The sequence below is a fragment of the Anser cygnoides genome, chromosome 19 (assembly GCF_040182565.1).
Source record: "Anser cygnoides isolate HZ-2024a breed goose chromosome 19, Taihu_goose_T2T_genome, whole genome shotgun sequence".
Lineage (NCBI taxonomy): Eukaryota > Metazoa > Chordata > Aves > Anseriformes > Anatidae > Anser > Anser cygnoides.
The window spans coordinates 8,057,135-8,084,720 of record NC_089891.1 but is presented as its reverse complement, the minus strand read 5'-3'; the positions used below and the strand labels follow the sequence as shown (position 1 = coordinate 8,084,720).

General features: G+C 38.7%; 1 protein-coding gene across 4 annotated transcripts; it reads right to left on the bottom strand.

Annotated features, from left to right (window-relative positions):
- Positions 1 to 16,838: 16,838 nt before the first annotated feature.
- PCTP (phosphatidylcholine transfer protein) lies at positions 16,839 to 27,251 on the bottom strand. Of its 4 annotated transcripts, none has more exons than XM_048064292.2 (7): positions 26,772 to 26,911; positions 25,506 to 25,699; positions 23,456 to 23,573; positions 19,782 to 19,861; positions 19,275 to 19,446; positions 18,529 to 18,596; positions 16,839 to 18,082 (listed from the first exon to the last, which is right to left on the bottom strand). In XM_048064292.2, the coding sequence occupies exons 3-7, from the start codon at positions 23,496 to 23,498 to the stop codon at positions 18,017 to 18,019; spliced, it is 429 nt and encodes a 142-aa protein (XP_047920249.1). In that variant the 5' UTR covers positions 23,499 to 23,573; positions 25,506 to 25,699; positions 26,772 to 26,911; the 3' UTR covers positions 16,839 to 18,016. The 4 variants fall into 4 exon arrangements, with proteins under 4 accessions (XP_047920249.1, XP_047920250.1, XP_047920251.1 ...); XM_048064293.2 differs by having other exon boundaries at positions 25,511 to 25,699; XM_048064294.2 differs by lacking the exon at positions 25,506 to 25,699 and having other exon boundaries at positions 26,772 to 27,251.
- Between the last annotated feature and the right edge of the window lie 335 nt (positions 27,252 to 27,586).

The following is a 27,586-nucleotide window of genomic DNA, read 5'->3' as shown; positions in this document are numbered from 1 at the left end:
TTTCTTCAGGAATTGAAGATTTCTTATCTGTTTCCTTGATGGAATGGCTTTTCCTTTAATCTTGTGAAGTAGTCTGTCTCAGTCTCTTCTAGAAGCTGACTTTAATAAGTCTGATTTGCAAAGAGAGCTGTTTCCTATATGCTACAGCAACCTCTCTTTTTGTATTATACCTATCAATACAGTCACAGAACAAAAGCAGTTTCAGGTCCGTCATTAACAGCTCCCAGCACCCAGCACTGCTACTTCAGTTACTCAGCTTCTTATTCTGTTGTTGTCATTGCAACAATAGCAAATTGTTTGACTTGAAAGCAAATACTCCTCTATTAATGCATATCAAGCTTATTTTGATCATAACTTAAGAAAAGCAAATACTTTCTCTTCAGTGGGAAATAATTACATTTCCTTTTTTTTTTTTTTTTTTTTTTCCTTTGGGGTGGGAGAAATAGGGTGGGTGAGTTGTGTACATTGCAAAGAAAATAAAAAGCTAATGGGCAGGTTTTTAGGTACTTTTTCACTCTTTGGTACCCTGGGGTGAGATGTATTTTTTGCAAAGCCAGGAGATTTGTAAGCCTGCTTTGAGTTATTGACTGTGTGGGTTTGTACTGCACAAGGAATTCCAGTAATAAAGCTCATTCCTAGCCTGCGTTATTGGTTGTACATCTTTGGCAGATGCTAGAAGATGTGAACAGATACTGATCCTAGAAAGTGGTAAGTATTGTCTCAGACAAGCCTGTGTGATGACTTGCATATGCTTAAAGATGGGAGAGGAACCAGAAAAGGGAGGAAGGGACCAAGCTTGCAGATCTTTGTACAAGAGGGTCATTTATACACATCATTGCTATGTTCTTTGATAATAAAATGGAGAGGTAATGATTAGCTTGTGGAATCATTGTAGCAGTGAGGATGACTTGCAAGCTAAATTGTAAAACCACAGCTTTGGCTGTTGGATAGGAAAAAGACTAAAGGATGCCCCAAACAGTAGGCACATTCCCGTTTTTACAAAGCTTACCACTTTAGGATTGATTTTGTGTTGCTCTCACAGTCAACAGTGCAAAATTATCCAGAGCATTCCACTGTTTTGTTGTTTTATGAAGGATATAAGAGGTTACTCCAATGCAGGGCAAAAGGAAATGAAGATTTGATCTGTAATCTGCTTCTTATAACATCAGAGAGCAATTGCAGATCTCACCAGCACTCCTGTTTGGTATTTTTATTAAAATCAAGAAACAAATGTTACAAATTTGGCTTGGATCTTACTGTTTTTAGCATTCCATTTACTATAGGACGAAGTTGGGCCAAAGTCTATTTTGCTAGTTGTTATTGTAGGGTTATTGCACATTGCAAGGCAGAAGTAGCTAGAAATGGATTATCTTTGAACTATCCTGAAAGAATCTCAATGGGCTGCTTTTCTACATGTTCTCCTAGAAATTGTACTGAAGTACTACTCTCACTCTAGTTGCAAGTTTTGTAAGTCTATTAACTGGAAGTAAATGACTTCTTACGGTAAACTTTTACCAAAAGGATAAAAGAAGACAGCTAGATAAAATATATAAAACTGGTTATACTAACAGGCTGTCAACCTTGTGACAATCTGGTGTGACATTTCTTCCTTTGTCAATAAAAGAAAGTGATTTTACAATATCATATTTTGATATGCTATATAATTTAAGCTACTTAACCTTAGTGGGTCATACCACGAAGATACTGTTCAGTTGTCACTTGTTGTTCAAGTTGTTCAATAAAGGAAAGCATAAATAAGAACTTACAGATCTGAACCAAAATGAAGGGTTGAGAAGGAATGTCATTTGCTTCGTTTTTACTTTGAGACATGTTTGAAAATATATATATATTTGAATTCTTTAAAAACTTTTGTTTTTGATTTAAACTTACAATTTTACTTATAGGTCTTAATAAGATGACTATTAAAGTTAATAAAAGACTTGTAAAGATTTCAGTGGGTGTTCAACGAAGCTCATACTTACTGCTTACAATGAGCTTATCACCATGCTATGAAATATACTATAAAGAAGAATGGTATAGCTGAGGGAATTTTTCCAATCCTGACCAAACTTAGCAAATAATTATCCCAACCTTTACTGAGTAGCATCTCTATTTGGAGAAATAGTAGTGAGTTTTAAATGACAGAGATGCAGAAAAGACTCAAAAGTATTTTCCTGCAAAGGCTTCAACTCTGCATGGTTTGTGCTAGTCATAAGCCAAATTTGAAGTTTTCTTTACACAATTCAAAGTGCTGGTCCAAAATTCAAACGGGGAGCCTCATGGACTTTGATAAGTTTTGGATCAAGTTTTAAACTATTTCCACACTAGCGTTGGTTTTGTTTCTTTTTTTTTAATTTCAAATTTCCTACTACTGCACCAGTAACAATTGCAGATGTCAATAAATATAAGATACGCAGTGCTGACAGCTGAAGTTATTTTAATTGCAGAACTAACACTGCTCAGAATCTGTACAGTTTAAATATGTTTTTCCTTTGGCATCATTTCCATGCAAGTATCTTATCAGCCTCCAGAAGCTGGTCTCATAAAGCAAACACCAAAATTTTAATTATATTATTTTCATTGTGAGTCAAAGGTCTGAATTTTGACCAAGAAATTGCCAAAGTCTCAAATCTTGACAAATTTTTACCATATGGTCTTAGGAAAAACTTAATAGGAAATCATCTGTAGGCCATCTGAGTGTTCTGCTATTTTTTATTCAATAGAGCAAAAGACTGCCCTATTCTGGCTAGGGATTATTGACTTATTGAGACACTCCACTCCTCTGATGTTGTCTCTAAAGATAATAGTCTTCACTTAGATGTTCTCAAAACAGTTTCTACCATGCTTCTTGTCTGATTTTGGAGCTTTTCCATTGTTAAAATCTTATTTTACTCTCTATAAATAGAGGACAGATCACAGCGCCATAGCAAAGGTCACCATGTCACTCAGCTGTATCCTTGGTTTCATAGATCAAATGATAGGAAACATAATCCTTTTATCTAATGCTCCCATGTGTCATATTAAAATATTTGTTTCAGTTGCATGACAGAGGCTGAGTCTACTTCATAGCACTAGATGGCAGTAACTTATTACACTTCCCAGTGAAATCATGAGCTCACTGTGTCATTAGTTATCTGTACCGAGAAACATAAACTAAGTGCAAAGTAGAACCGTATTTTTTTTTTCCTGACTTTGTTTTGGTCTACAGTCTGAAGTTGATCTAATCTGACCACAAAAATCATTTCTCATGCTGCATACAGCATACATCCCTGCAAGGGCAAGCTAATTCTACTTTTTATATGTCTGCCAAGAAAACTATAGATATTGTTAGTTCAGACCCCAGCAAAATCAAGCAGCTTTATGAATATCACTGTTAGCCAAATCTGCCACCATGCAGTTAGATTAAATATTAGATAAATGTGATTCATGTCAATGGCATAGTGTAAAAAACTGTAATTTCAGTTAGTACTGTGTGGAGTTGTTCATCAGGTGTAAATTGACATAACCATGCATGATTCCCTGTTCTTATTGTCCAAAACAGATGTGATCTGTTAAATACTTACGTTTTTTTATACAAATGCTTCTGTTAGTAATGTGCTGATATTAACATGATAGATATGTTCACTTGAAAGATACAGAGCTATGATCAATTTAATAAATATCCAAGTCCTCCTCTTACCAAAGATGGATTTTTGTCTATTACTTTCACCAAACTATCTCTTGATTGAGGACTAAGAAGACTTCTCCTATTCGCTGAGGCAAAGATTTTGGCTAATGTGTGAATGAACTTAAGTGAGGTGTCCTGAGCCAAGGTTCACCCAAAGGAAGGCTGTAGAGTTAACTGCAGGCTGCATATTTCATGATAAAGTCAAAAGGTCTTGCAGGGTTGTGTAGTGGCTAAGCTTATTGATCCAGAAATCTAGAGTTTCGCTTCTTGTTCTGCTGTTGACTGAGTACATCACTTTATCTCCTGTTCTGTCTATAAAATGCAAGTAATGATATTTAACTGTTTATGAAAGCACTTTGAGATAGGTTAATGAAAGCAGGATTTAGTTATAATTACTACTGACTATTAACTCATATCCTCTTGTTTCATTTCAGCCATAATGAGGATTCAATACCGTTCCTTGTATTTCATTATTCTGCGCTCCTTCAGGCAGAATGGATACATTATGAACAGAACCAGTAAGCCACTTTACTTTCATGCTACATTTTCTCCCTCTTTTTTTCATAAATAGAGCCTTTACAATATAAATCTCTTTAGAGGTAAACCCTTATACATTTTTACCATGAACTGTGTAGTGACATAGAATGTTACCTACATATATGTATATATGTATATCCGTATTTGAGAGAGAGAGAATAATTTAGATCTTCCCAGTCTCTTTTTTCCTCAAACTAAAATGTTAGTGCCAACATTTATTCATGGATGAGAACATGCTTCAGTCTGAGATACTGGTAATATTATACCTCAGTAAGTCTCAGTGAGAAACTGCAAACTGCAGGAAACTTTCATGAGTGGTATTTTGGATGTTGCTTAAAATTCCTCTTGGTCTATATTTAAGATGTTATGTTTTTATTTTATAAAATCTAAGTGGAATATCTGTACTCTGATCTTCTAGATCAGGTTGGTTGCTATTTCACTCCATGCAAAAGTTGGTGATGTTGGGACTACTTATTGTGAAATGTAATTATTATTCATTAAGCTTTTAAGGATTAGAATTTATTTCAAGATGTTAATTTCAGCTCCTCTTGAAAACACGCTCACTATGATGGTGCCATTTCAAACAGCCTATGTAATGAATCAAAATAATATTTCTTCTAATGTGCAAAGGTTTCTGGTTGCTTTGGAGTGATCTCACTAATGAAAAGGTTGGTTCAGGCCAGTACCTCAGTTTAAAAACAGTTTTACTGAAAGCGGGGTTTGGAAGGCTTGAAGAGTAATGAGAGGGCATTACTCTGCCAAGTGATGACAACGTGCAATAGAGCAGTCTTTGCCTAAAGCAGACATTGCTCTGCATTGCAGATTTTTATATCTACTTGTTGCTCAGAAAAAGAACCTGATTTGATCTGTAAGTTCAGGGTTCTGAGGGACTTTGGATTGGGCTTTAAGGACTTAGGCATTTCTGTTCAGCAGCAAAATAAATAATGTAAAAATGATTGAATGTCAGTATATTGTTTTTTGGCTACAACATCTATAATTTTAAACAAATCTTTATTATTTGTCCTTCCAATCTGCAAACTGCCTTTTACATATTTAATGAAACTTATTCAGTTCCCTTCCACATTGTATGAGCTAAAGCTTAGATTCGTGGAATTTCACATTATGAAATGTTCTTTCCCCGTAAGACAAAACCCATCAACCTTTTCTAGGAAAGCAAAATAACACAGTGTTGTTCCTTACACTGCTTAGTTCACTGCCATCCATGGTCAGCATGAGTGATCTACTGATGCTGGTAAAATGTCTGTCCTGTCTACAGAGCTGTGAGATGTGGCTGGCTGTAATTAGTATTTGTCAGCTCCCATGAGGTAGGAAACAACACTTTAATCTGTTTCCCTGGCTGTGATGAAGATGCTACTAATGCATTTACATACTGTGAAGCTGGAGAGATAAGATCCTGACTTCTGATAAAATGATATTGCTCTTACTGGTGGAGGCTTGAGTTAAATAAATTGTATTTACAGGAAAATGTGGGGTGGAGGAACATGGCCCAATTCCAGTTCACTGTTCTTGTAGTTAATTTCAAATACCAAAAGCAGCTAAACAGCCCAAATCTGCTATGTTTTCTTTTCATCTATTTTTTTTTCATTACTTGCTTTTGTATGTGGCTTTCAGAAGCAGAAGATTTATTCCTATGAATAACATTCTCTAAGAGGCATAAAGCAAGCATCATGACATCCAGAATGTCTTTTCCCACTTTTTTGAACACCCCAATTTGATGTGCACTGGTCATGTGCTTCACTGGGGAAGTTCCTTGAAACCATTAAGCTTTGGTGTAGTAATTAGACCCATATGAAAGATAGTGTGAAAAGAACCACACAAATATAAAGTGAGCCTTACAGGAACATAGTAAACCAGTAATAGAATTGAGTAAATAATCTCATTTACCTCTGCTGAATCTAAAAGCTAGATTTCTAACCTTACATGAGTTTAGCAAAAAATTCTCAGCTTTATTCTAGTTATCTTTTCAAAGATTTGTCCGTACAAGTCCAGAGACATTGAAGAATTTGTCATTAAATGTCCATGACCTAAGCTGATTTGTTTTAGGCTTTGATTTTAATAAAAGTTGAATTATTGTTAATAAATCATTAGATCACAATGAATTTTATACAAATTGAATGCACATTACAATCTGTCTTCATAAATGAAGGCAGCAGCAACCAATTGCAGGTGTAGTACTGGAGACTTTGCATTTTATTCATTTGATTTAGAATCAGCCTCTTACTTTACAGGAACCAAACACTTTTACTTCTAATTGAGAATATAATTGTCCAATGTTCAGCTGTACCATACAGCATGAGATTGAAAAGCAAGGTGTTTAAGAGGTGTAAGAAAATACTTTAGATGTTGCCTTTTGCAGTACTGCAGGCAAAAAGTCATCCAGGGTAGATTACGGAGAGAATAAAATATCTGCAGAACTTTACAGGAAGTTTCCCGTCTTTGTTCGCAATTTGTGTGAGGTTTCACAGCCATAATTTTAAAAAGCAAGAAGCGAACACTTGCCATATTCAGAGAAAAATGGCCCCAATTTACCTCCTTTATTCTCAGTGGTACCAGTGTCTTAATTTACTGTTATACAGGGATTCTATTTTGTATGATCACCATGAGGTGTCACTAAAGAAACCTGGTAACACAGGTGCTGTTTTAAGTAAATGGTAAAATCACAGAATGTTTAAAACCACAGTTTTCTTAGTATGAAAGAGTAATTTACAGCCCTAACATGTTGATTGGAATCATATCTCCTGAGGAAAAATTATTTGTAAATTCTTCCCTTTTTTCGCTATTAGTGATTCACTTCAGCAGGGAAAGATGACTTTTTTTTTTTTTTAAATCAATTTGCTGCATATTGGAAAGTGATTATGGAAATGTGACAAGTTTCTAAGCACTATTCATTTTGCTCTGTGAGGCTGGCATAGAACAGTGCCTAATGGTAAGGCACTGTAAGGATTTAGTAAGCATAAGCACTGAAGCAAAAAACAAATAGGTGAAATACTGAGTTATGAGCACAGCAAGAGCTGATGTGTAGACTCCTCTAGGTGGCTGCTGTGTCACTTCTTGAAAAAAGGAAGGCTAAGGACTGAGAAGACATCTGAATTTATGTCTGTGTGGAGATACTAAGAAATGAAGCCATAGACAACCAGGTATAGCTCCAGATTTTGGGATCTGCAAAGATCAAGATATGTCACACCTAACAAAAACAGACTGTTCATACAGAACTGCTACTGGAAAAAAGAAATCAGACAAATTTTTCATTTGTTTAAAGAGAAAATATTTGGTGAATTCAAGGTGGGGTGAAATGAACATTTTATATTAATCTTAGCAGTTTTGACTAATAATCAGCTAGAAGTTAAAAGAGCAGATGACATTTCACCTCTTTTTTTTTTTTTTGGTAGTAGTAGTAGTAAATAAAAGCATGAAATTGAATGCTTCCTTGTTCATGTGGTGACCAGGAAAAATTCAGAAGATAAAAAGAATGCATTTCTTTTGTCAATCTCAAAGTGCACAGGAACTGAAAAGAGACTGAGTAGGTGGAAGGCAAAGCGAACTCCCACTGGTTTAGTATAGGACTTCACCCTGTGTTTATAGCAGGCAGTTGCAGGCTGTGATTAATAGATCCAACAAATCTAACAACAAGGTTGACAGCTCATCATTTGGCTGAGTTTCGTGATTTGGGAGAGACTTAAAACTTCCAGTCGCCGAATCTTAGTACTTGCTTGCTTTTCAAGCATATTTCAATCTTCATGGTTAAGAAGTAAGCTTGAAAACAAATTTTCTAAGATAACTACGATCATATGACAGAAATACCCATTTTGCATGTGCGTGTAAGGATGTTATTAGAATAGTTTTGAAGGTATTGCATTGAGTTTTCTGATCCATTGAGTCAGTGAAACTGCATGGTCAAATTTCTGTATAATATATTCACCAGGATTTATCTTTGTACATATGAGTGTTTGAATTTTCACACAGACCCGAGTGAGGGTCCTTCCTAGGAACTAAAACTCCCAGCTCAGTATGTGCCTCTCCTCCGTGTATTCTTCAAACAACGGTTATATCCTACTTTTTTTTTTTTTTTTTTTAACGAACAAAATCGTTAGATTTATATTTTAGCCTCTGAATAGTGTGAATTAGCCAAATACTTTTTTGTAAAACAAAATCACTTTTTAAATTTTTTTTTCTGGTCTTTTTCCAACCTCTAGTGAAACATCAGGAAAGTATCAGGAAAAAGGAAACGAAATGTTGATGTGACTTCTCAGATAAAAAAATGATATCGTGTCCACATTGCTTCTATTTCCCCAAATCCCTGCCATTGTCGTCTGCACAGACCAGTAAGCTGTGTGTGCCCAGTGGTGCCCTTGTTTGTTACGCTGTACCTGTGGCCCTTTCCTAACGCTTTGAAATGTCTTCCTGGTTCTACTGTGTTTGGGTACCCAGTTTCCTGTAGTCTTTCCTCACTATTAAGCTCTATTTACTGCCCTTTTCCAGGTGCTGCTTTGCCCTCATTTACTTCACATGCATGCCTTTCTGTGCATAGGTATTTTTGTTTTCCTTCCCTTTTGCCACATTTCAGACTCTGTAATCCTGTGCTTGCAACCTCTGCCAGCTGACCCACCAGACTGCGTATGCAAGGTCATTGTGTAAGACAACGAGGCTGCCAATTTAGCAGTATCGTCTGCTGGATCAGAACACATGGGTTTTGTTTCTCAGTGTCCTCAAGTAATCAGTATCTGCTGTCTTAAGTCCATTAAATAGAGATGTTATTTCCTGTGCAGATGCTGTTAGTCATCTTGATAAATCTACTGGAACAAAAGTTAAGACAACCATAGATACATTTATTCCTATCTTGTAAAGCCCCCTTCGTTTCCCAGACCATAGCCTTCCATTACAAGTGAAGTAGAATTTGAAGTTAAATGGTGGGCAGTGTTGCCTTACTTTGCAATTGCTGGCTTCGAGGTGGGTGTTGAGTATCTTACAAGGTATTACCATACACAGGTTAAAGCGCTTAACATTTGTGTTCCTGAACAGTGCTGCCCTGCTCAGCAGCTCTTCTCAGCGTAGGCAGATTGATCCAGGTCAATGGGGAAAAGGGCAGGATTCTTCTAACAGCGCTACCAAGAGGGAAGTAATGCTGGCAGCAAAGCCAGGGTTAAAATCCTTAAACACTGGGGGCAGGGGACTTTCCACTGCTGCTTGTGCCATACAGCTGTGAGGGAAGGAGAGAATTATTTTTTTCTGCAGACTGAACACTTTGTCTTTGTTTTCTCCAATAGTATCAGTTGTTTTTCAATGTTGGAAAAGGCTGTTAGTAGCTGAAATATCTTAAATTTGTTTCACAAAAGTAAAATACTGTTTTCCACGTTTTTCCATTAGTGTTGTCCTAGTTTTTCCTCCAAAACATGAAGATTTCTTTTCCTCGCTGTTATCTTTCTCTTTGTTCTTTCTCTAGATCTTCATTGATTTTATATTTAATAACAAAAAATGTAAAATGGGAGAAAATGAATTGGGAAAAAGCTTAAATATTCTGTATTGGCATTTGAAACCAATCCAATATTCTTTACAGTATGTTTCAAAACCTAGACAGGAAAATTTGAACTTATTCCACTGCTTATTTGTGTACTTTGCCACCTCATAGTATTTATTAGTATTTGGGAAAAAAAAAAATTAAAAAAATTCATGGGACAATGGACGTGCTGTAGACAAGAACACTACCTTGCTGGGTAAACAGCAACTGACAGAAATCCGAAGTGGAAGGTTTAATGTTTGTCCTTTTAACCCACCTAAGAGCGTGTGACATTACAATAGCCTTCTACAGTACTTGCAATTTCCTCTAATATCCCCGGTGAGCCAGATGAGCTTTGTGGATGCTTGCTTCACTACCAAAAATAGACTGTGCTATCCCAGGTAGCTGATATTTCATTCATTTGATCTCTCTGCTGTAGAAACTACTGAATGCATATTAGTAATACTGCCTTAATGAAGAGTTACAACAGGAACCTTGTTTATTTTCCTCATTTGCTTCTGTGGCCAATGAACTTATTGTGCACCCCCCAGCCCCAAAATACTGTTTGAATTGAAGTTGTGACTGTGGAAAGCAAGGGTGGAGCAATGCAGGGTTGTTGATTTTTTTTAACTTTTCTAGATATTTGGAGAAAACAGGAAACTGCAAAAGCTGAAGCTATCTTATCTAGGGAAGAATGCTCTAAGAGCTTGGTGTTTCCATTACTGTAACAGTGCTAAACTAATACAGGTTTTCAATGTCAGAACACAAAATTTGCTGGGACTCTAGCAAATATGTTTGTTCTTTGTTTAGTTGGCACAGCAAAAATCTCAAAATAAGTCTTCATTTTGGGAATGGAAATACATCCAGGATTTTTATAATACAGTAAAATGCACAAGAACTGACAAGCATAAAAATAATAAGTAAGCAGACTGAGGTCCTTGAGAATGACGTTTGTGCTTTACTCTCCTGAGCAGGAAGCACGGCTAAGTTGGTAGCTCACTGGGCTAAGATGTCAGAAGGTCAGATCACACACACATTAGGATTTGGGCTCATCCCAAATGTTGACACAGTACTGAAGGGGGAAGGGAAAGGGAAAAGCATGTGAGAGTAAAAGACGTCACCAGTAAACATCGACTGGAAATATCCACCATTGGACCAGGTATAGGAAAGCCCACTGTGAAATCAATACAAAGATCTGTCCTCTATTCCTAATTACTGAATTAGGCTGGTAGTAGGAATCAGGTCTTATGAAGAAGATTCCACTTACTAACACTAAATATTCCTTTAATATTAATTCAGTTTGAATTAAATATGATTGAATGCATGTTCCCATCTGACAAAAAGGGAGTCTCAGGATGTATAAGGCTGTAATTTTGTGACTGCTGTTTGGCTTGGCATGTTTGCCTTAAAAATATTGTGCCATGATGGTTCAGGTAAAGCCAGAGGATCATTGTGGAATGCTTAGATATTCTAAACCTGCATTGAATTTTGTCTTTTTATTACATCACAACTTTGCCCAGTTGAGGCTTTCCCAGCTTTAGCCTTTCACATACGATCTACAGCTGCTGGGTGCAACAGGCAATAAACCATAACAACTGGCATCAATAACTTTTTTCTGAGTGTGCAGCACAGTCTCAGTTTGTCTTTTCATTGCTACTCTTTTCCAAAAGCATTCATGTTGTCACTCGGTAGTGTATTTATTACAACATTAGGCTTCATTTGCAAAGATTCAGAAATTCTGCTTTCATTTCATCTACTTTAAATTTCCCAGATTTCTCTCTCATCTAATTCCAACCAGTAATTGTAGTTAAAATAATAAATTAAAACAATAATGCAAGCTAACCACAAGTCTCTTGCCAAAAGTGTGAATATACCTGTTTGTAATATGGGTTTGATTACAGTATTTTCCTATTCTTGTGCATCTCATTGTACATTGTAGGAATTTATCTTATTCGAGTCAGTTTGTTAAATAGCAGTATTTGAAAAGAAAATAATTCTGCCTACTCAGAAGGATTTGTATGGTGATCTCCTGGATTTATTATTAATAAAAATCATAAAATAATCCAGCTTGGGAAGGACATACAGGGGTCATCACATCATCTGTTCCAACCTGCAGCCCAGTGCATCACCAAATTTGAAGCTGGCTTTAATTTCAAAGTCAGATAAATTGCTGAGGGCCTTGTCCAGCTGAGCTTTAAGTATCTCCAAAAATGGAGATTTTGTAATCTGTCTGAGCAACTTGTTTCATTGCTGCTTATCATCACTGATAAAAACACTGAAACACAAAAAACACCTTCCTTCATATTGTTATAAAATATCCTGGTATCTACTGATCATAAAACAGATGAAGAACAAAATACTAGTTCTCTACTCAGATCATATTTTCAAAATAAACTTAATAGCAATGAAATTCAGTGTACAAAATTACTAGTCTGAAAGAGATGGGTTAAATGCATGTCTGTTAAACATACATTATGAAAGGGAATGACTTGTATTAATGTGATGCAAGTAATTGCATTTGGTGATCTGGTAGATATTTCTAGACTTGTCTTTGCTGAAAGACCTTTAAGAGTCATCAGAATATTTGTTTAGTCTTATTCTCTAACTTGTTCCAAATGGATTTCAAAGTCCTTTTTCTAAATTGCTGGCATGCTGGCCCCTCATTGTAGTGAATTCATCAAGCTAATTATTTAGTGACATTGCTCTCCATTTCATGGTTTCTAGAACTATGCCTTCAGCGTTATCAAGGGTCAGTTTATACCCATGTTACAAAAAAAAAAAAAAAAAGGCAACAAAAATAACCAACAGTGGAAGGCAATGTACTTTCTCACATGCCCACCTCACACCCTCAGACAATAGACCTTTTTCTTTTTAGTGTCAAAGTAATTTCCTGCTGAAGAAATGTTCCTACTGTTTGTTTTTATTTCAATAGGTGAACAGCATCATCTGAGCCTTTCACAGGATAAATGGGTTGGCCAGGCAATTTTGGCTTCTTGTGGGATCACGCTCTCCATTCAAATATACAGCTCAATTATATGACTTCCATACTGAGAAAGTGCATTAACTTTTAAAATGCACAGCAGTAGCCTGGTCTTAATAAAAATGTTTAAAACCCACTCTCAAACTAGAATTCCAAGTTGCAGCTGAATATGAAACATCCACTTATAGCCAATTACACACAATTTCTGTTATGCTTTGGAAGATATGTATATACACTAGGGATATTAAAAGCCAAGCCCCCCAGAACTCTAGGTGAAATAGGGAAAGGCTTAAAACCTTTCAAGATATGCTTAGACAGAAAGGCAGTGAGCCTTGTAACTTAACAGCAGGCATCTGTTTCAAGTATGTACAGCACATAGGTAACCTTTGGCCTTAAGTGTTACAGAATCTCTTGGAAGAACTGCTACAATCCAAAACTTGCCATTTTAGGAACAACACAGTCTATTAAAATTCATTCTCAAGAGTTTCTCTGTAGAGAGACTCTATCAGAGAAGTACATTTGGGACAAAAAAAGTGTCCCTTCCAGCATCAGAATGCTTATAATCTCTTCTACCTCTAGTGATCAAACAGGTCTTAGAAAAATCTAAAAGTATGCATAAATATTTAGTGAAGACAGAGAAAGAGATAAACTCACGTAAATCTTTATTTTACAGATACTTGTGCTTGAACTGTAGAAACAACTTTCAGTTTAACTAGTTGCACAGCTGGGATGCAGGTAATTTTTCTCGAGGCTAAAATTTATACCTATATTCGAGGCCATTCAACATAATTCCTTATTTATTATGGCATGTTCCATGAAACACTTATTCACAGTGTGCATTTCTTCCTTCTTGGGAAATGAAGGTTTCCAGTGGAGAGCTGTTCCCATTTAACACGCTCCCATCTCACAGCAGGACTCCAAGCTACTTTTGTAGTCCAGAGAATAATGGGTTATAGTCAAGTTCTCAAAGAACAGAGAATACTAAACCAACAGGGAAAGATGATGTTCTCTTTCTGTGTGCATATGTGTTCATATGTAATCCTAATTAGTATGTTAATTGGCCACTGCAGAAAAAAAGAGAAAAAAAAAAGTAAAAAAAAGTAGAATGCTTAAACACCAGTGTTATTTATTATTTGGGTCAGGATGCCTTCTAGGTCTGCAGTTACAAGCCAGAATGGTCTGAAATCACTTAACAAAACTCATCTTGCTACAGAGATTTCTTCTTGTTATTAGTCCTCTAAGGGCATTTATCTTCAGTGTAGTCCATCGAGTTCTATAATAACTTACCTCCTGTCATAAGTCTTCCTCTCTGTTTTTGTATGGAGGTTTTCAGTGTCTTACCAGCTTATGGAGATGAGTGAAAAAGGAAGAAATGCTGTCTGGAAGTGTAATACTCTCCTTTCATCAGACGACTATCATGGGGCAGTAAATTTGGTTATGAAATATCCTCCTGCCTAGAGAAAGGCAAATCCATGCTCCAGGAGAGATTACTCCCAGCTCATTGAAATTTAAATACCATTAGGTCTCATTTGAAAATATTCTTTATACACAGAAGACTAAGATAATGGAAACCCAAAGTGTTGGTTGGAAGATAGGTGGCCTACTAGCATGCGTTAGCATCAGACGTCTATCCCCCTATCTTCCCACATTTTTCTGTTCCATTAAATTATAAAAAGCCAATGACCTGCTTGAGAAATAAAGTATCAACCAGATGTTTCCTGAGCAAAGACAACTTGTGTTTCCCTTTACACATCATCTTCTGAGAGGCAGAACTACAGTGACTGCACATCTGACATCATTCACTGTGTTGACTTTGGGTTACTCAGAATCTTTCCTTTACTTAACCTTCCAACCCAAATACAATAGTTTTATAGAGATCACATGGAAAGAATGGATTTGAATGACTAGAACACGACATAGAAGAATGGTTTATATGCATTTTGCTACAACAAAGCCATTTGCTGTCACAGCCATAAAATAATGACTTGAGGGGAGGAGGGCTGTCAGTTTTCTCATACAGATTTTGGCAGGACAAAGTGCTGCAAATTGCCCAGTATCAGTCCTCATGGAAACAGGAGGTGGGTGAGCAGTAATGCCAAAACCAAACAACTTCTTTCTGTGAACAACACGCAAAAATAGGATTTTAGAAGACCTAGTAACTTTAAAACAAAATTTATATATGAGAATAAAGCCAAAGCTCATTATGATTTATAGAAAATCAGATCATCGAGCTTTGGATCAGATACCTGTAATATCGCCAGAAACTACAGCAGTTTCCTAGTTCTACTTCACCATCAGGAAAACTTCATTAGTACCTACTGTTCTGTTAATAAGGGTGGGATATTTAAAATAAGAGGCTCAGTCATCATCTAGTGGAAATTCTTCACTCTTTTTCTTCAAAAGATCCTATAACTCACAATATATCATTCTACAAGCACAAATTCAGAGCTCCATTGGTAGGCAAGCTGGTAGCAACAGAAAGCTAACTTTCAGGTGCTACATGAACAAGCAGCATGGGACAGGGCTGGCATTTTTTGAGTTCTGTGCACAGCACTTACAATGTACCATGCCTTACAACTCACAGCAGTACATTTCTGTTCAAGCTATCCAGAAAAGTTCACAATGCAGATATAATTTATACATGACCAATATATTTAATCAGTCCTGAATAAGGCTCTAAAATGCTGTATGAATAAGTCTTCTGCAACCAAAAACTTAACAATACAAACACTTTTTTCCAGGCCATAATCTCCCACTTAAACAAGAAGCCCCACCACACAAAGCTGCAACAGCTTTTTCTTCCCTAGTAATAAAAGATAGGTGTAGTAACTTATACTTAAATAAAAAGAATGAAGTGTCACTGCATATTTATATCACTATGAAAGGCAATGGGGAGCTAAATTTAACAGATTTGATGCTGTATTCATCTCACTTCACTGATTAGTTGCTGTGAATAAAGGAAAAGCTGTTTTCAGTAGCTACTGTTTAATCAAATTTGAATTTTAATTTGGAAAGTTGTGTACAGCACAAGAAACTGCCTGTGCAATGGCTTCTAATAAGGGTACATGAGCAAATGCCATGTATTCTACGCTCTCAGTGTGAGGTCTGTAGGAAATCAAGTTTTCAGCAAGATTGACAATGGGACCATTCAGCTTCTTGAACGCTCAGTCTTAATGCTTCAGCCTGCTGCAGACAAATGTGTACTATGTCTTGATGACAAGTGACTATAAGAATGACAAGGAGGCAATCATGAACTTATGAACACAAAATGCTTCCACTTTATCCTGCTTTCATTAAAGACTAAACAAAATTATGGAATAGGTGAAGAAAAATTAAGAAAATTAACTCATCTGTACATGATTCATCTCTGTGCACATAGTTCAATACGTAAATGTTCTTGTAAATCTTGGAACTCTGTTTTAAGGTGGATTTACATTGCAGATAGGTTTTATATTACTGTGGTACAGGGGTAGTTTATCTAACACGCAATCAGAAATCCATTACTTTCCATGACTGATCTAGGAGGATCCATACTCAGCTAGTCCCCTTTCAAAATTCCATTATCTTCAAGTCTAGAACAGTTTGGTTTGCTTTTCTGTCTTTTGGAACAATCCACCTAGTTCCTCCTTTGCTACTTTCCTTCAGGACATAACTTGTATCCCAATCCTGTTGTTCAAAAGCAACAGTATTCTTGTGATTGCTTATGACAGTTGAATTCCTACATATTTATCAGTGCTAAAAATGATTTCTGAAGCTCAACGTAATTTTTGGAAATACTGCCCAAAAAAAGATGCTCAAGTAAAACACCATCATATTTTTGACATGGTGAATATGATTAATTTTTGATATACAAATTTGGGTCCAGCTCCAGTAAGTGCATATGTACAAAAACTATGGACAGTTAAGGAGAATTATGCTTGAGTGCTATTCTCTGTTGGTGTTTGTTCTCCAACTAAAAGGCACTTGAAAAAAATGCCTGAACTGATGAGGAGCTTGCTGGCAGAACACAGGGAATCCTGCTTAGTTCTCATGAACACAAGTTATTCTTCAAAAAGTCTTTAAAAATGAAACAGCACGTGAAATCAGCCTGTCATTTCTGACCTGCCCAGTCTTAAACATGAGAGACTTAACAAAAGGACTTCACAGATAGAATAATGATTTATTAGAAACATTCACATAAGGTATAAAGGCAATCACTTCAACCATTTCTTTTTTAGCAATATAAAGCTACCCCATTACAAGATCTGTTCAACAACAGGAGCAGATTTAGTAAAGATGCAGAATATTTACATCCCTGAGATCGAGGCCTCCTCACCCTTGATGCACTCCCCCTGCAAAGATGCTGCAAATTTAATTTCCTGCTCATTTGTGATTTTAGTGGATTACCATCCAAAATGAACATTTTCATTCTTTACATCAGCATGAAATTTAAAAATGCAAGCAATCCCAAGTTCCATATCAAGTTCATTCACAAGCAGGGAAACAAGTATGTCTAAATCAGTTGCAGGCATCCAGTTTAAAATTACTTCCAATTTAGAGTTGGTGTCCGAACTGCTTTCCAAGCAGTCAGTGAAGTTACTGACTCTGAAGATGTAACGTGTTCCCCTTAAATTAACCATGGAAGCCAACTCCTCCTTTTTTGCTAGCTAGACACAGCTAATGCTCTGTACTTTTCATATCGGGGTACTGGGTGTGAACACTAGGCTTTAGGTACACGTGCTTTTATATCTGGACTTAAAGCCATCACAAGGAAGCTTAGTAACAAAGTTCCAGCTCCTACTGCAGACTTCACGTAATTTACCTATACACACACTATTGTTTTTAGGTTAATAGCAGGCAGACAATTTTAAGAATAATAAATTCAGGTAGCAAAAGTGTTTCCTCCCAGGCAATGACGGTTCCATGATTCAATTTCAGTACAAAGACACCCTGTAAGGCCACGAAGACAGATCCAGGCAGAAAATTTTCAGTACAAGTTCAGACATTATTCCTAGTAAAAATCATGATCTCCTGCCTGAGGATGTAATATTTTAACCAATAAAACTCCTCTAGCTGACCTATGACAATCAGCGTAAGCAAAGCATGGGGGACATGACAAAATTTAAGTACTATGAAAAGGAGACAGATGATGTTGTATTAACTTGGTGAAGGCTAGCTCTTCACTTGGAGATGGAAACAAAGGTCTAACAAGATTCAAGGCATAAACCAACAAAAATAAAATTATTTCCAATGTTAGAGGTAGATTTTATCCAGTGTATAATAGCCATTCCTGTAAGTGCAGAACTTTAGGTATTAAATAATTCAGATCAAATGTGACTTAAGTTCTCTTAGAATAATTACGGCAAGCTTTTTGCATATCCTTCAAGAAAGCAGGCACGCCACTCTGTAAAGAGAAAAGCAGTAAGTCATTCTTGTATAATGTAATCAAAAAGAATTATAGCAAGATGAGTATTCCCACTATATAGATCGAGGCCTTCAAATACAGGACAATTTAAGATCTGGTACAAGCAGACCATTCTTTTAACAGTACATGACCAGACTGCATTATTGAAGTTTGCAAATGTTAAGGCTATTCACATACAATCTGGAACATTGATTTGTTGTTTTTCTTGCACAAATTTACCTACACCATTGACTAAGCCAAGGAATTTGATAGGAATCGAAAAATATTAAGACAATTGCTATGAAGAGAGCAAGCAACACTGAGTCTCTAAAAATGAGACTGCGTAAGACCTAGGAGGATGAATACATCCATTTCAGAAAAAAAAAAAATGTTTGGATGCAGTGAATAGATTTTTTGAAACAATTGCCCTGTCAACCTTTACTTACCTTGGCAGCCCAATTGACCAGCCACGATGGAATCATGCCACCAGGATTATCAAAATAGTACATATAGACTGGAGATGAGAGAGAAGTTACCAGAAAGTTATCCAGGCATAGCTTAGGTATTAGCTCTAATACCATATGACAGAAACTATCAGGGCGCATGACTGAAGCACTAAGTACAAGAGTTCTGCTCCAAGTGCTTTACAAAAAAAAAAAAAAAGTCAAACTTGTATTGAATTGGAATTTGAGATAAGTATAACCATTCCTAGTTAACCCCTGAGGAGCTCAGAGAATCATAATACTAATTTATGCTATTCCAAACCAGTTTAAGCAGCCTGTCTTATAAAATAAATAAGTCTTTAAAGGACAAGTGAGTCAGAAGTCACTCTCTAGGCAAAGCCTGTCATCTATAAATCCGTCAGACATGGTACTTAAATCACTGATGAATTATGCACTTCCGACTCTAACCAATTGAGCTGACTGGCAGAAAGACAGGTGTGTGTGTGTTTGGTACTGAAGTGATCAGTAATCTATTCTTAATTACCAAGCCCAACCATTAAAGATCTTCACAGTAAAACACTGTGCTGGATTTTTCCAAGTTTCATTTTTAAATACTCCTAGAGCTCAGTATATCCAGTTTACATAGTAACTGTTTTAGCTTAAAATCTCCAGTCTCCCTCTTCATGTATTTTGCTAATGCACACACTCTTTGGCTACATGACTTGTGATCCTGTTTTTTGACCTCTTACCTTTAGATCCGGTCTTGCCATCACTTTCAATTGCCAGACTTTGTTTATAACTTTTAACTCTGATAATACCAGGCTTTTCAGGGCACTGAGGAACAGACACACTTTGAGCTAACACAACCCAGATCTTCCGCCCATCAAAATCCATCTCTTGACATTCACGAATATAGACATACTGTGTTCTGAGTTGAGGAGGCATGTCAAAACAGTGTCAGTTTGACATATGATGAATTGACAAGTGAATTCCGTTACGAATACCAGCCCCTTCAAGTTATTTCTTATGCTTACGCAGGATTCAATCTTGCGGAGTGATAATTCAGCTGTGCAAGCTTTAGTTGTGTGTGGGAAGAAGCACCCACACTCTGCTTCCTGCTATACATATTGATATAACACCAGGACTGTGAGGTGCTAGATCAAGTGCAGCAGAGCTGTAGTGTCAGCACTCCGTCAGGATCCCTGGATGACCAGGTGACAAAAAATACAATGAAAGCAAAAAGCTTGAAAGGATACATCTCTGTTTGAGAGAGGAAAAGGGTACTTCACTTCCCAGTAGATTATTTTTTCACCATCGTAAGTTTTCTCATACAGTTCTACAGTTGAGAAAGGAAGATTGTTAGATATTTTTAATTTCCGGTGCAACACAAGCATATATGGCATTAAGGACTGCTCACACTTCAGACATGAACCCATTCTGCACGCAACCCTTACATCAAAATTGATATGCATGTAAAGTTGTAGCAGTAGATGATTAAAAAAAAATAAGTCTGTAGCAAGATTGCTCAGGAACCAAACACACAAACACAGGTGGCCCATTTTTTTCTGCTGCTACTCAGTTCATTGATGCAAAAAGAAAAAATGAACAGAATAAATTTGGGAGGAGGCAAAGTCAAATTTATTTTCAGACAGTTAGCTCAGTCTGAGCCTTTCCATCTCAAAGCCTTCTCCTCACCGATGCATATTCTGCGTTACTCTGAACCACAAGGAGAACATTCTTTTTCAGAAGCACGACATTATCCTTGTAAATGATTCTGAGTTACTATGGAACTCGGACAAGTACTGCTTTCTAATACCTTAAGAGGTCTTACATGACAGATTAATGAAATTTGGAAAAGCTATTCAGAAGTTCACAGCGGTATATAAAAGCAACAGTGAACATGAAGCTTGAACAGTTTACGAGCCTCCATTACACAACCTTCAGTCTGCTTGGAAACTCAATCAGAAGGCAGCTGAATGGGGAAAAAACAGCTAATAACCCCCAAAACATGACAGTGACTCAGACAGGAGTAGTGTGGCATAAAGGAGGGAAAAATAGTTCAAATCAAACTACAAAACTGAGTTTTAAGAACCGTCTACTATGTAGCACCATCTTTTCAGACAATAACTGCCATTGTCAGGGTAAGGATATGACAAGTGTCAGACCTGAGCTGGGGTAAGTTCTTGCCTGTCCAGGGACTTGTCATTTCATGGGTTCAGCTATAAAGACTGATCCAGACCAGGTGGTTCACATCATCAGGCAGAGTACTTTTCTCCTCCATTAGGGCAGACTTCTGTCTGAGGTACTACAAATCCTTCAGAGCTAACGCAAGCCTGCCGGATCACTTTCTGTGGTTTTGAAAATAAGTCTAGAACAGACAGATAACTTCATTGCTAAGGCAAGAAGAGTGCCATAAGTGGCAGATTATTTCCCTATATGACATGCTCCCAACTAGGCTTCTATTAGTATGCCCTTCCAGTCAGCTGTTACCCACAAAAACAGCTTCTCCTCTTCTCCAAAGCGGAGCAGTATCAGATGCACAATACTCCCAGTGCTGTAATAAGCTACAGCGTTATGCTTGCCACCAGAGGTCACTGGAGCATTGGTTTATTAGCTTTACTTTCATTTCTAACTGTGGAGTTTTCCTTTTTCAAAGAAATTAAGACACTGATTTAAAGACCTTGATGTAACTGTTAGCAACTAACTCACCTACCTACAACGTATCACCAGACTGATTTCTTCATAATAGGCACATCAGCCTTTGCTTCTTTAGCAGTCAGTTACTACTATTAAATTTCTGGGTAGTATGATCTCAGTCAGGACAGTGTTCCAATTAGGAGCAACATGTTTCAGTATTGCTCAGGCCCAACTGTTTTGTATCATACCACAGGAGCATGTGGTCCTTCAGTCACTACCGTTTAGTCACAGCTTCCCTGATAAATTGGCAGCTGCAGCACAGGCCAAGCCCCCAGGCCTCAAGATATCCCCATCACAGCTGCGAGGTGCTGCTCTTGTGGATATCCAGGAGCCTGCTTTGGAAGCAGCCGGGGTGCTAACAGCAATGCAACAGCAGTAACAGACTGACAGTGACATTTCAGAGGCCAAGGGCAAATCCTTGGCAAGAAGAGATCAAAGCATGAGCCTCTAGAGTACTCACGGGAATCCCGTTCATATCTGCCTCCAGTCAGGCCTTCACAAAAAGTTTTGCTGAACAGAACCAGAGGATAGAGGTTAGCTCCTCTCACAATTAGTGCAGGAGCAGTTACCTTTTCAACTAAAAAGTCAGCTACTGCTACTCTGGACTCGTTTTTATTTCAATGCCAGCCAGCAGTTCAGCACAGAACTCCTCCTTGGACTGCCGTTACTGTCAAGCTGCAAGAGCAACAAGGAATACAAATAGTAAAACAAAGAGCAAGAAGGCTCTGAGTGGAAGCTTTCACATTTTTTCCCTACATGTGAAGGCAGAAAAAACAACTTATATAATTTACATTAAAAACGTTTGCTAGCACTATTTCATTGTAAGTACACTTCTAAGGAATGGATAGGCATGTCTTAAATTTTAAGCTAAAAGGAAAGCCTAAATATTATGTTTATGCCCTTAAACAGTAAACTTCTGTGTAACACTGTACTTGAAATACGAGCACACGTATGAACTTGCAGACGAACATATCATGGTCAGCAAGGATAAAAACTCCAGTTCTGCTACATTATCTAGTTTTTTGCCTAAGGGTGTAGCTTCCCCCAACTGCTTCCTTTCTTTTCTCAAAGAAGGCATTACAAAAAATGCCTTATTTAAAAAGTATTCAGTTCTCCTAAATGAACTTAAACCAAAGACTACTGAAGTAACTTTAACACAAGGTGTTTGACATCCAATATGATAATGTTTATGTATTTAGAGTCCACCTCCATCTCTTTTTATTTCATTAGTGGAAAAGCAGCCTTTGCTACAGGAAAGCTATTGCCCATTTAGACAGATAACACCTTTACTAATTTAGACACAGCTTCTGAATTGCAACCAAGTACTGATGTGAACCAAATTAGTGGTTCTCTATGAAAATGCAGCCAAAGGCATTACCAGCAATCATTCACAATAGATCTGTCCTCAATGTAACAAGCACAACATTTAACAATTCTTTGGTTTTGTAACACTGTTCTTTGTTCAGCAAGACACGTGTTTCACTTTTATTGGCCTGAACTTACTTTATGCACAGACTTAAAATAGGATGTCTCCTTATCTTTAAATAAATGGATTATGGGAGACCTGCATCAGTTAAATCCTTGCCTTGTCCCTGATGATTTAAGATGTTTTAACATCATCTGGATATCCAGGTCCAACCCCCTTTTTCAAAGACAACGTTAAACATACAAAACTAAATTAGCTATTCCTTTCTCTGTGAAAGCCCCAAATCACTAACTCTTCTCTGGATTTAAACATTTCTGATTGTAAAAGGTGCCAAGAACAACCACTTTCAGGAAAAATAAATTACACATCAAACTGGTGTAACCCACTGCACTCTTCCAGCCCCTGCTACAATATGCAAAGATGCACAGAAGGTACAGAACACCTACTAAAGTTTAACTAAGGAATTACAACAGTATTTGAAGATGCTAGGTGCTCCAGAATAACAAGTGATGTTAAATTTATACATTAAAGTTATTCGATGTTAAAGTAAATTTGATGTTAAAGTTATATGCTTTAACCGACATGGAAAAAAATCATTCCAAAAGGAAGCTTTGTGGTGGTGAGATGTTAGCTGTTCCACATCAGTGTTTACTTGTATAGCTGCAGAGTGCAACCTTATCCCAAAAGACAAGCAAGTCTGTCCCAACATCTTTGGACAATACAGCTTTAAAATACCTTTGAAGAAAGCTTTAGCGGGAAGTCGGTGTGGACATAAAACTTGCTTTTAAACTGCCTAGATCGGCTTACCTTTAACATACTGGTCCCATTGTTTTCTGAAATCTAAATCCATATAGACATCTGCGCACAGTTTTGGGGGACAGTCTGCAAGCCCACCGAAGATTTTATACTCATAAAGTCCTGATTGCTGTGGAAACAGAATAGGGAGAGGAAAAGTCACACAGGAAAGGGAAGTATTCTGCAGCAGAGAGAACAGCTGAAGGAAGTTAGGTGGGGCACATACTACAAATACGCTCAGGAGCTGTGAAAGCAAGTGTTGAAAAAACAATGCAAGATTCAGTCTTTAACCTCTCGACTTTTTGATGTATACATGAAAGTTTAAATCCAGACAGGCTGACCTGCCCAGCACAATGGTTGTTCCTTCCCTTACACCAGTATGCTTTTACTTCATAAGTAGTTCCAGAGGGACCATGTTTCTTCACGCACACGCACCCTTTTTCATCTCCAGTGGTCAGTGTGGCCTAAATCCTGCCCACATTAAAGCATACCAGAACATGAGCATTTAATTGTGGCAGAGCCTCAAGGCTCTATGTAACGGACATAAGGATCTCATTCATTTCCAGGAGGTTACCAAGTACTACATGATCCAGAATATGCCTTCCTGAAAGTTAGGTATGCTCGTCCCGGAGACTGTGATATAAGAATGCTTTATAGTGTTCATGCTTATATACGATGCACTACATATATTTGCCTTGAGTACCTATTAGTTATTTTCTTTCTGAAAACTGCCTGCACTGAAAGGGTGGGGTGCAGGATATCTCCAACACCAATACTTTTAATATTTCTTTAAACATATGGAAACTACATCTGTGCCTATAGAGTAATGCTGTACTATTGTTAGTACCGGTTCATGACTACATTATAACAATGAGAGTATTTTGAGAATACAGTGTAGGAGTCAAATTCAAGCATTCCCAGGGAAAGGGAAGGAAGGATTATACAACATTCTGTTAGTGAATAGTTGATCTTTCTTCCTTTCCATTCTTCACACTTTACAACTCAACCCTAGAAGATGCTGTACTGGAAGATAATAACAGGTCCAAGAAACTTAAGTTACTCATCTTCGCTGTGGCACCGTTAAAGCATAAATCCCTAGCTTCAATCCTGAACTGTTGAGCACATATGCAACCCCATAAACTCATATCATCTTTGTGAAAGGCATCCGCATTTCCTTTTTTAAAAGACAGGTAATTTTGAAAATATCATACTTCAAACTGTATCAAGACCACCAGTACGAATCATAGAATATCCCGAGTTGGAAGGGATGCTTTCAGTCTATGCCAAAGCACTAAGCTGGTACTTCAAAAGTATTTGTTTTAGCTTAAGCACTACTTCATTCCAGGGTCACTAGTCAGACATGCTATATGGATTATCTTACGTGTATGTGTACTTACATTAAGTGTCATGTAAGACGAGACTATACAAACCACCAATTTCCTCACTCTCTAATAATTTATAAGTCTTATGTTCTCTTGTCACTGAGCTGCTCTTCCACTGAAGAGACATTTTTCTGTTCTTTTCCTGGACTTTAATTACAACTGTATTTGAGAGTTAACAAACCAAGCCCACCTGAAACATTAATTCCGCAGCCAATATATAAAGCTCTTCACCAGCACACCCCCTGTTCCATTGCATCCTTTAGCTCCTCTTAATCCTTTAACTCTTTTTGTCAGAGGAAAGCCATGGAGCAATTCTTTCATTTAAGCTACCAGAGCTTGCCTCAAAGACTTTGTATAGAATTGTATGCTTCATAATTTAAGGAGAATAGACTATAGTTCACACTTCTAAACAGAGTAAAAGCTTTAGGAACACAAACTATTACATCGTATTGTTTGTTTCTAAAGCTTTTATGTTCCACTCAACAGGCAGCTGGAAGTGCCAGTAATACTTTTTGATCAAGGACTATCAAAAGATATGCTTACAATATTGGTCTTTAAAACATTTTTGCTATAGGCAGAACTTCCAACAGAGGTCAAAATAGAACTGGTAATGATGTAATTTACTGCCTAAGAATTCAGAAACTGCTACAAATCTCCTCACCCAATACATAGGATTCTACCTTACATTCAAAGTTAGCCGCTCAGCTGGTTCACAGTATCAGTCCAATTATTCTGTCATCTTTAGCCTTCAAGTTCTTGTACTACAGCTCCAGAAGGATCAACTTATTCATGTAGAAATGATGCTGTTCTTCTCTACCAGTTTAAGCATTCCACTGCTGGACAAATTGTGCCATACCTCATTGAATATCTTTTACTGAAAAGACAGTATTTTGAGGGAGTACGAAACAACACATCATGATCTGACAAGTGAACAGTACATCTTGCAGCAAGTAAGACAAGGACAGTCAATGAAAACAGCAATTTACAAAAAGAAAATTAAAACAAGTCAAATGTTTCAGGTTTCAGAGGCCTATCAGCAGGGGAATCGATCAGCGGGTTGGAATACAGCACTGAAAAGCTGTGGGAAAAGGTGTACAGGAAAGCCTGGGAGATCTATTTGTGTAGTCTGAAGAGAAGATGGAAAGAGAAGGCAACAGGAAATATAAATGCTGCCTTTAGCTTCCTGAACTACCACTGTTACAGTTGATGTGCAGTTCAGTAAGTGTTAAAAACCAATTTTTCCAGTAACAACTTGAAGTGAAGACCCTCCTCTTAAGACATGGTTCTTCTTTTCCTGGGGCACTTCAAGGCAACTGAATGACAGAATAAACAAGAGACTTATTTCCCAGCAAAATCAGAAGACTGGACCTGTGCCGTTCTCTTGCAGCCTACCCAGTCCTTCCACCTACCCTAAATCGGGGTCAGTGCACAAGAGGCAAAACAAAACACCTGAATGTTTTTCAGCCAGCTTAACAGTCCATCCATATAAAAGCGGAATTTCACCCCCACCGTTTCTGAACTACCTCCTGATTTTAGGGGCAGAAAGGTGAAAAATTCAGCTCGGAAGGGATTTTGGAGAGGGGAGAAGGCAGGGAGCCGGCAGCCTCTGGCACAGGTGCGCAAGGAGGGGTCCCCCGGCACCCCTAGGCCGCCGCTGCCCCAGGAGCTGCCCCGACCCCGGCTGCTGGCGAGCCTGGAGCTCCCCGCGGCAGAGCGGCTTTCCCCGGCAGCAGTTAATAGCATTACCCTGCAAGCTGCTTTCTGGGAGCACGGGGAAACCGAGCTGGGGGCGGCGGGACACGGCGGCGCCTCCCGCAGCCCGGCCGCCCCCGGGCCGCCCCGCTCCTCCCGCCGAGGCCCGGCCCCGGTTCCTCGCCCCGGGCCCGGCCGGGGAGCGCCCGAGGCCCCGCCGCCCGCGGTGCGGGGGAGCTCCCCTGCCCGCCCACCTCGTCGTACAGCCGGTAGATCCTGACGCCCATGCTCTCCACCAGGAGCTGCCAGGGCGCCACCGGCGCCGGCTGGTCCAGCTCCCGGCAGGCGGCCCGAAACTGCTCCTCGGAGAAGCCCCGAGGCAGCGGCGCCTCCATTCTCCGCACCGGGAGGCGGCGGCGGCAGCGCGGGGCCCAGCCAATGGCCGCCGCCGCCCCTCCCGCCGGGCCGCCCGGCCCTGTCATGGCGGCGCGGGGCTGCGCTGAGGGCCGAGGCTGGGAAGGGCTCTGGGGTCCGGGATCTGGGGTCCGGGGTCTGGGCCGCCGGGACCCGCGGGGCGTTCGAGAGCTTAGGGCCGACCCCCGTGCGCTTTTGCCATGCGGCCCCCCGGTGGGGTCTCGGTAGGGAGGCGGCAAATGGGGCCGGGAGCTGTCGCATCCCAGAGCTGGATCCAGTTGGCTCTGGGCCTCTCCTGATGTGTTCCCCGAGGGTGGAGATCACAGAGTCGCAGAATGGTTGAGGTTGGAAGGGACCTCCAGAGGTCATCTAGTCCAACCCCGCTGCTCAAGCAGGGTCACCTGGAGCATGTTACACAGGATGGCATCCAGACGGGTTTGGAGTATCTCCAAAGGAGACTGCACAGCCTCTCTGGGCAGCCTGTTCCAGTGCTCTGTCGCCCGAACTGTAAAGCAGTTCTTTTTCATAAGGCGACGAAACCTCCTGTGGTTCAGTCCCATGGGTATGGGGCTTCATCAAACCTACTAAAATTTAGCCTGTCTGCCAGCACTAGCCCAGCGTTGGTCATGGTAACCTCTATGCAAGTCTGGCAACA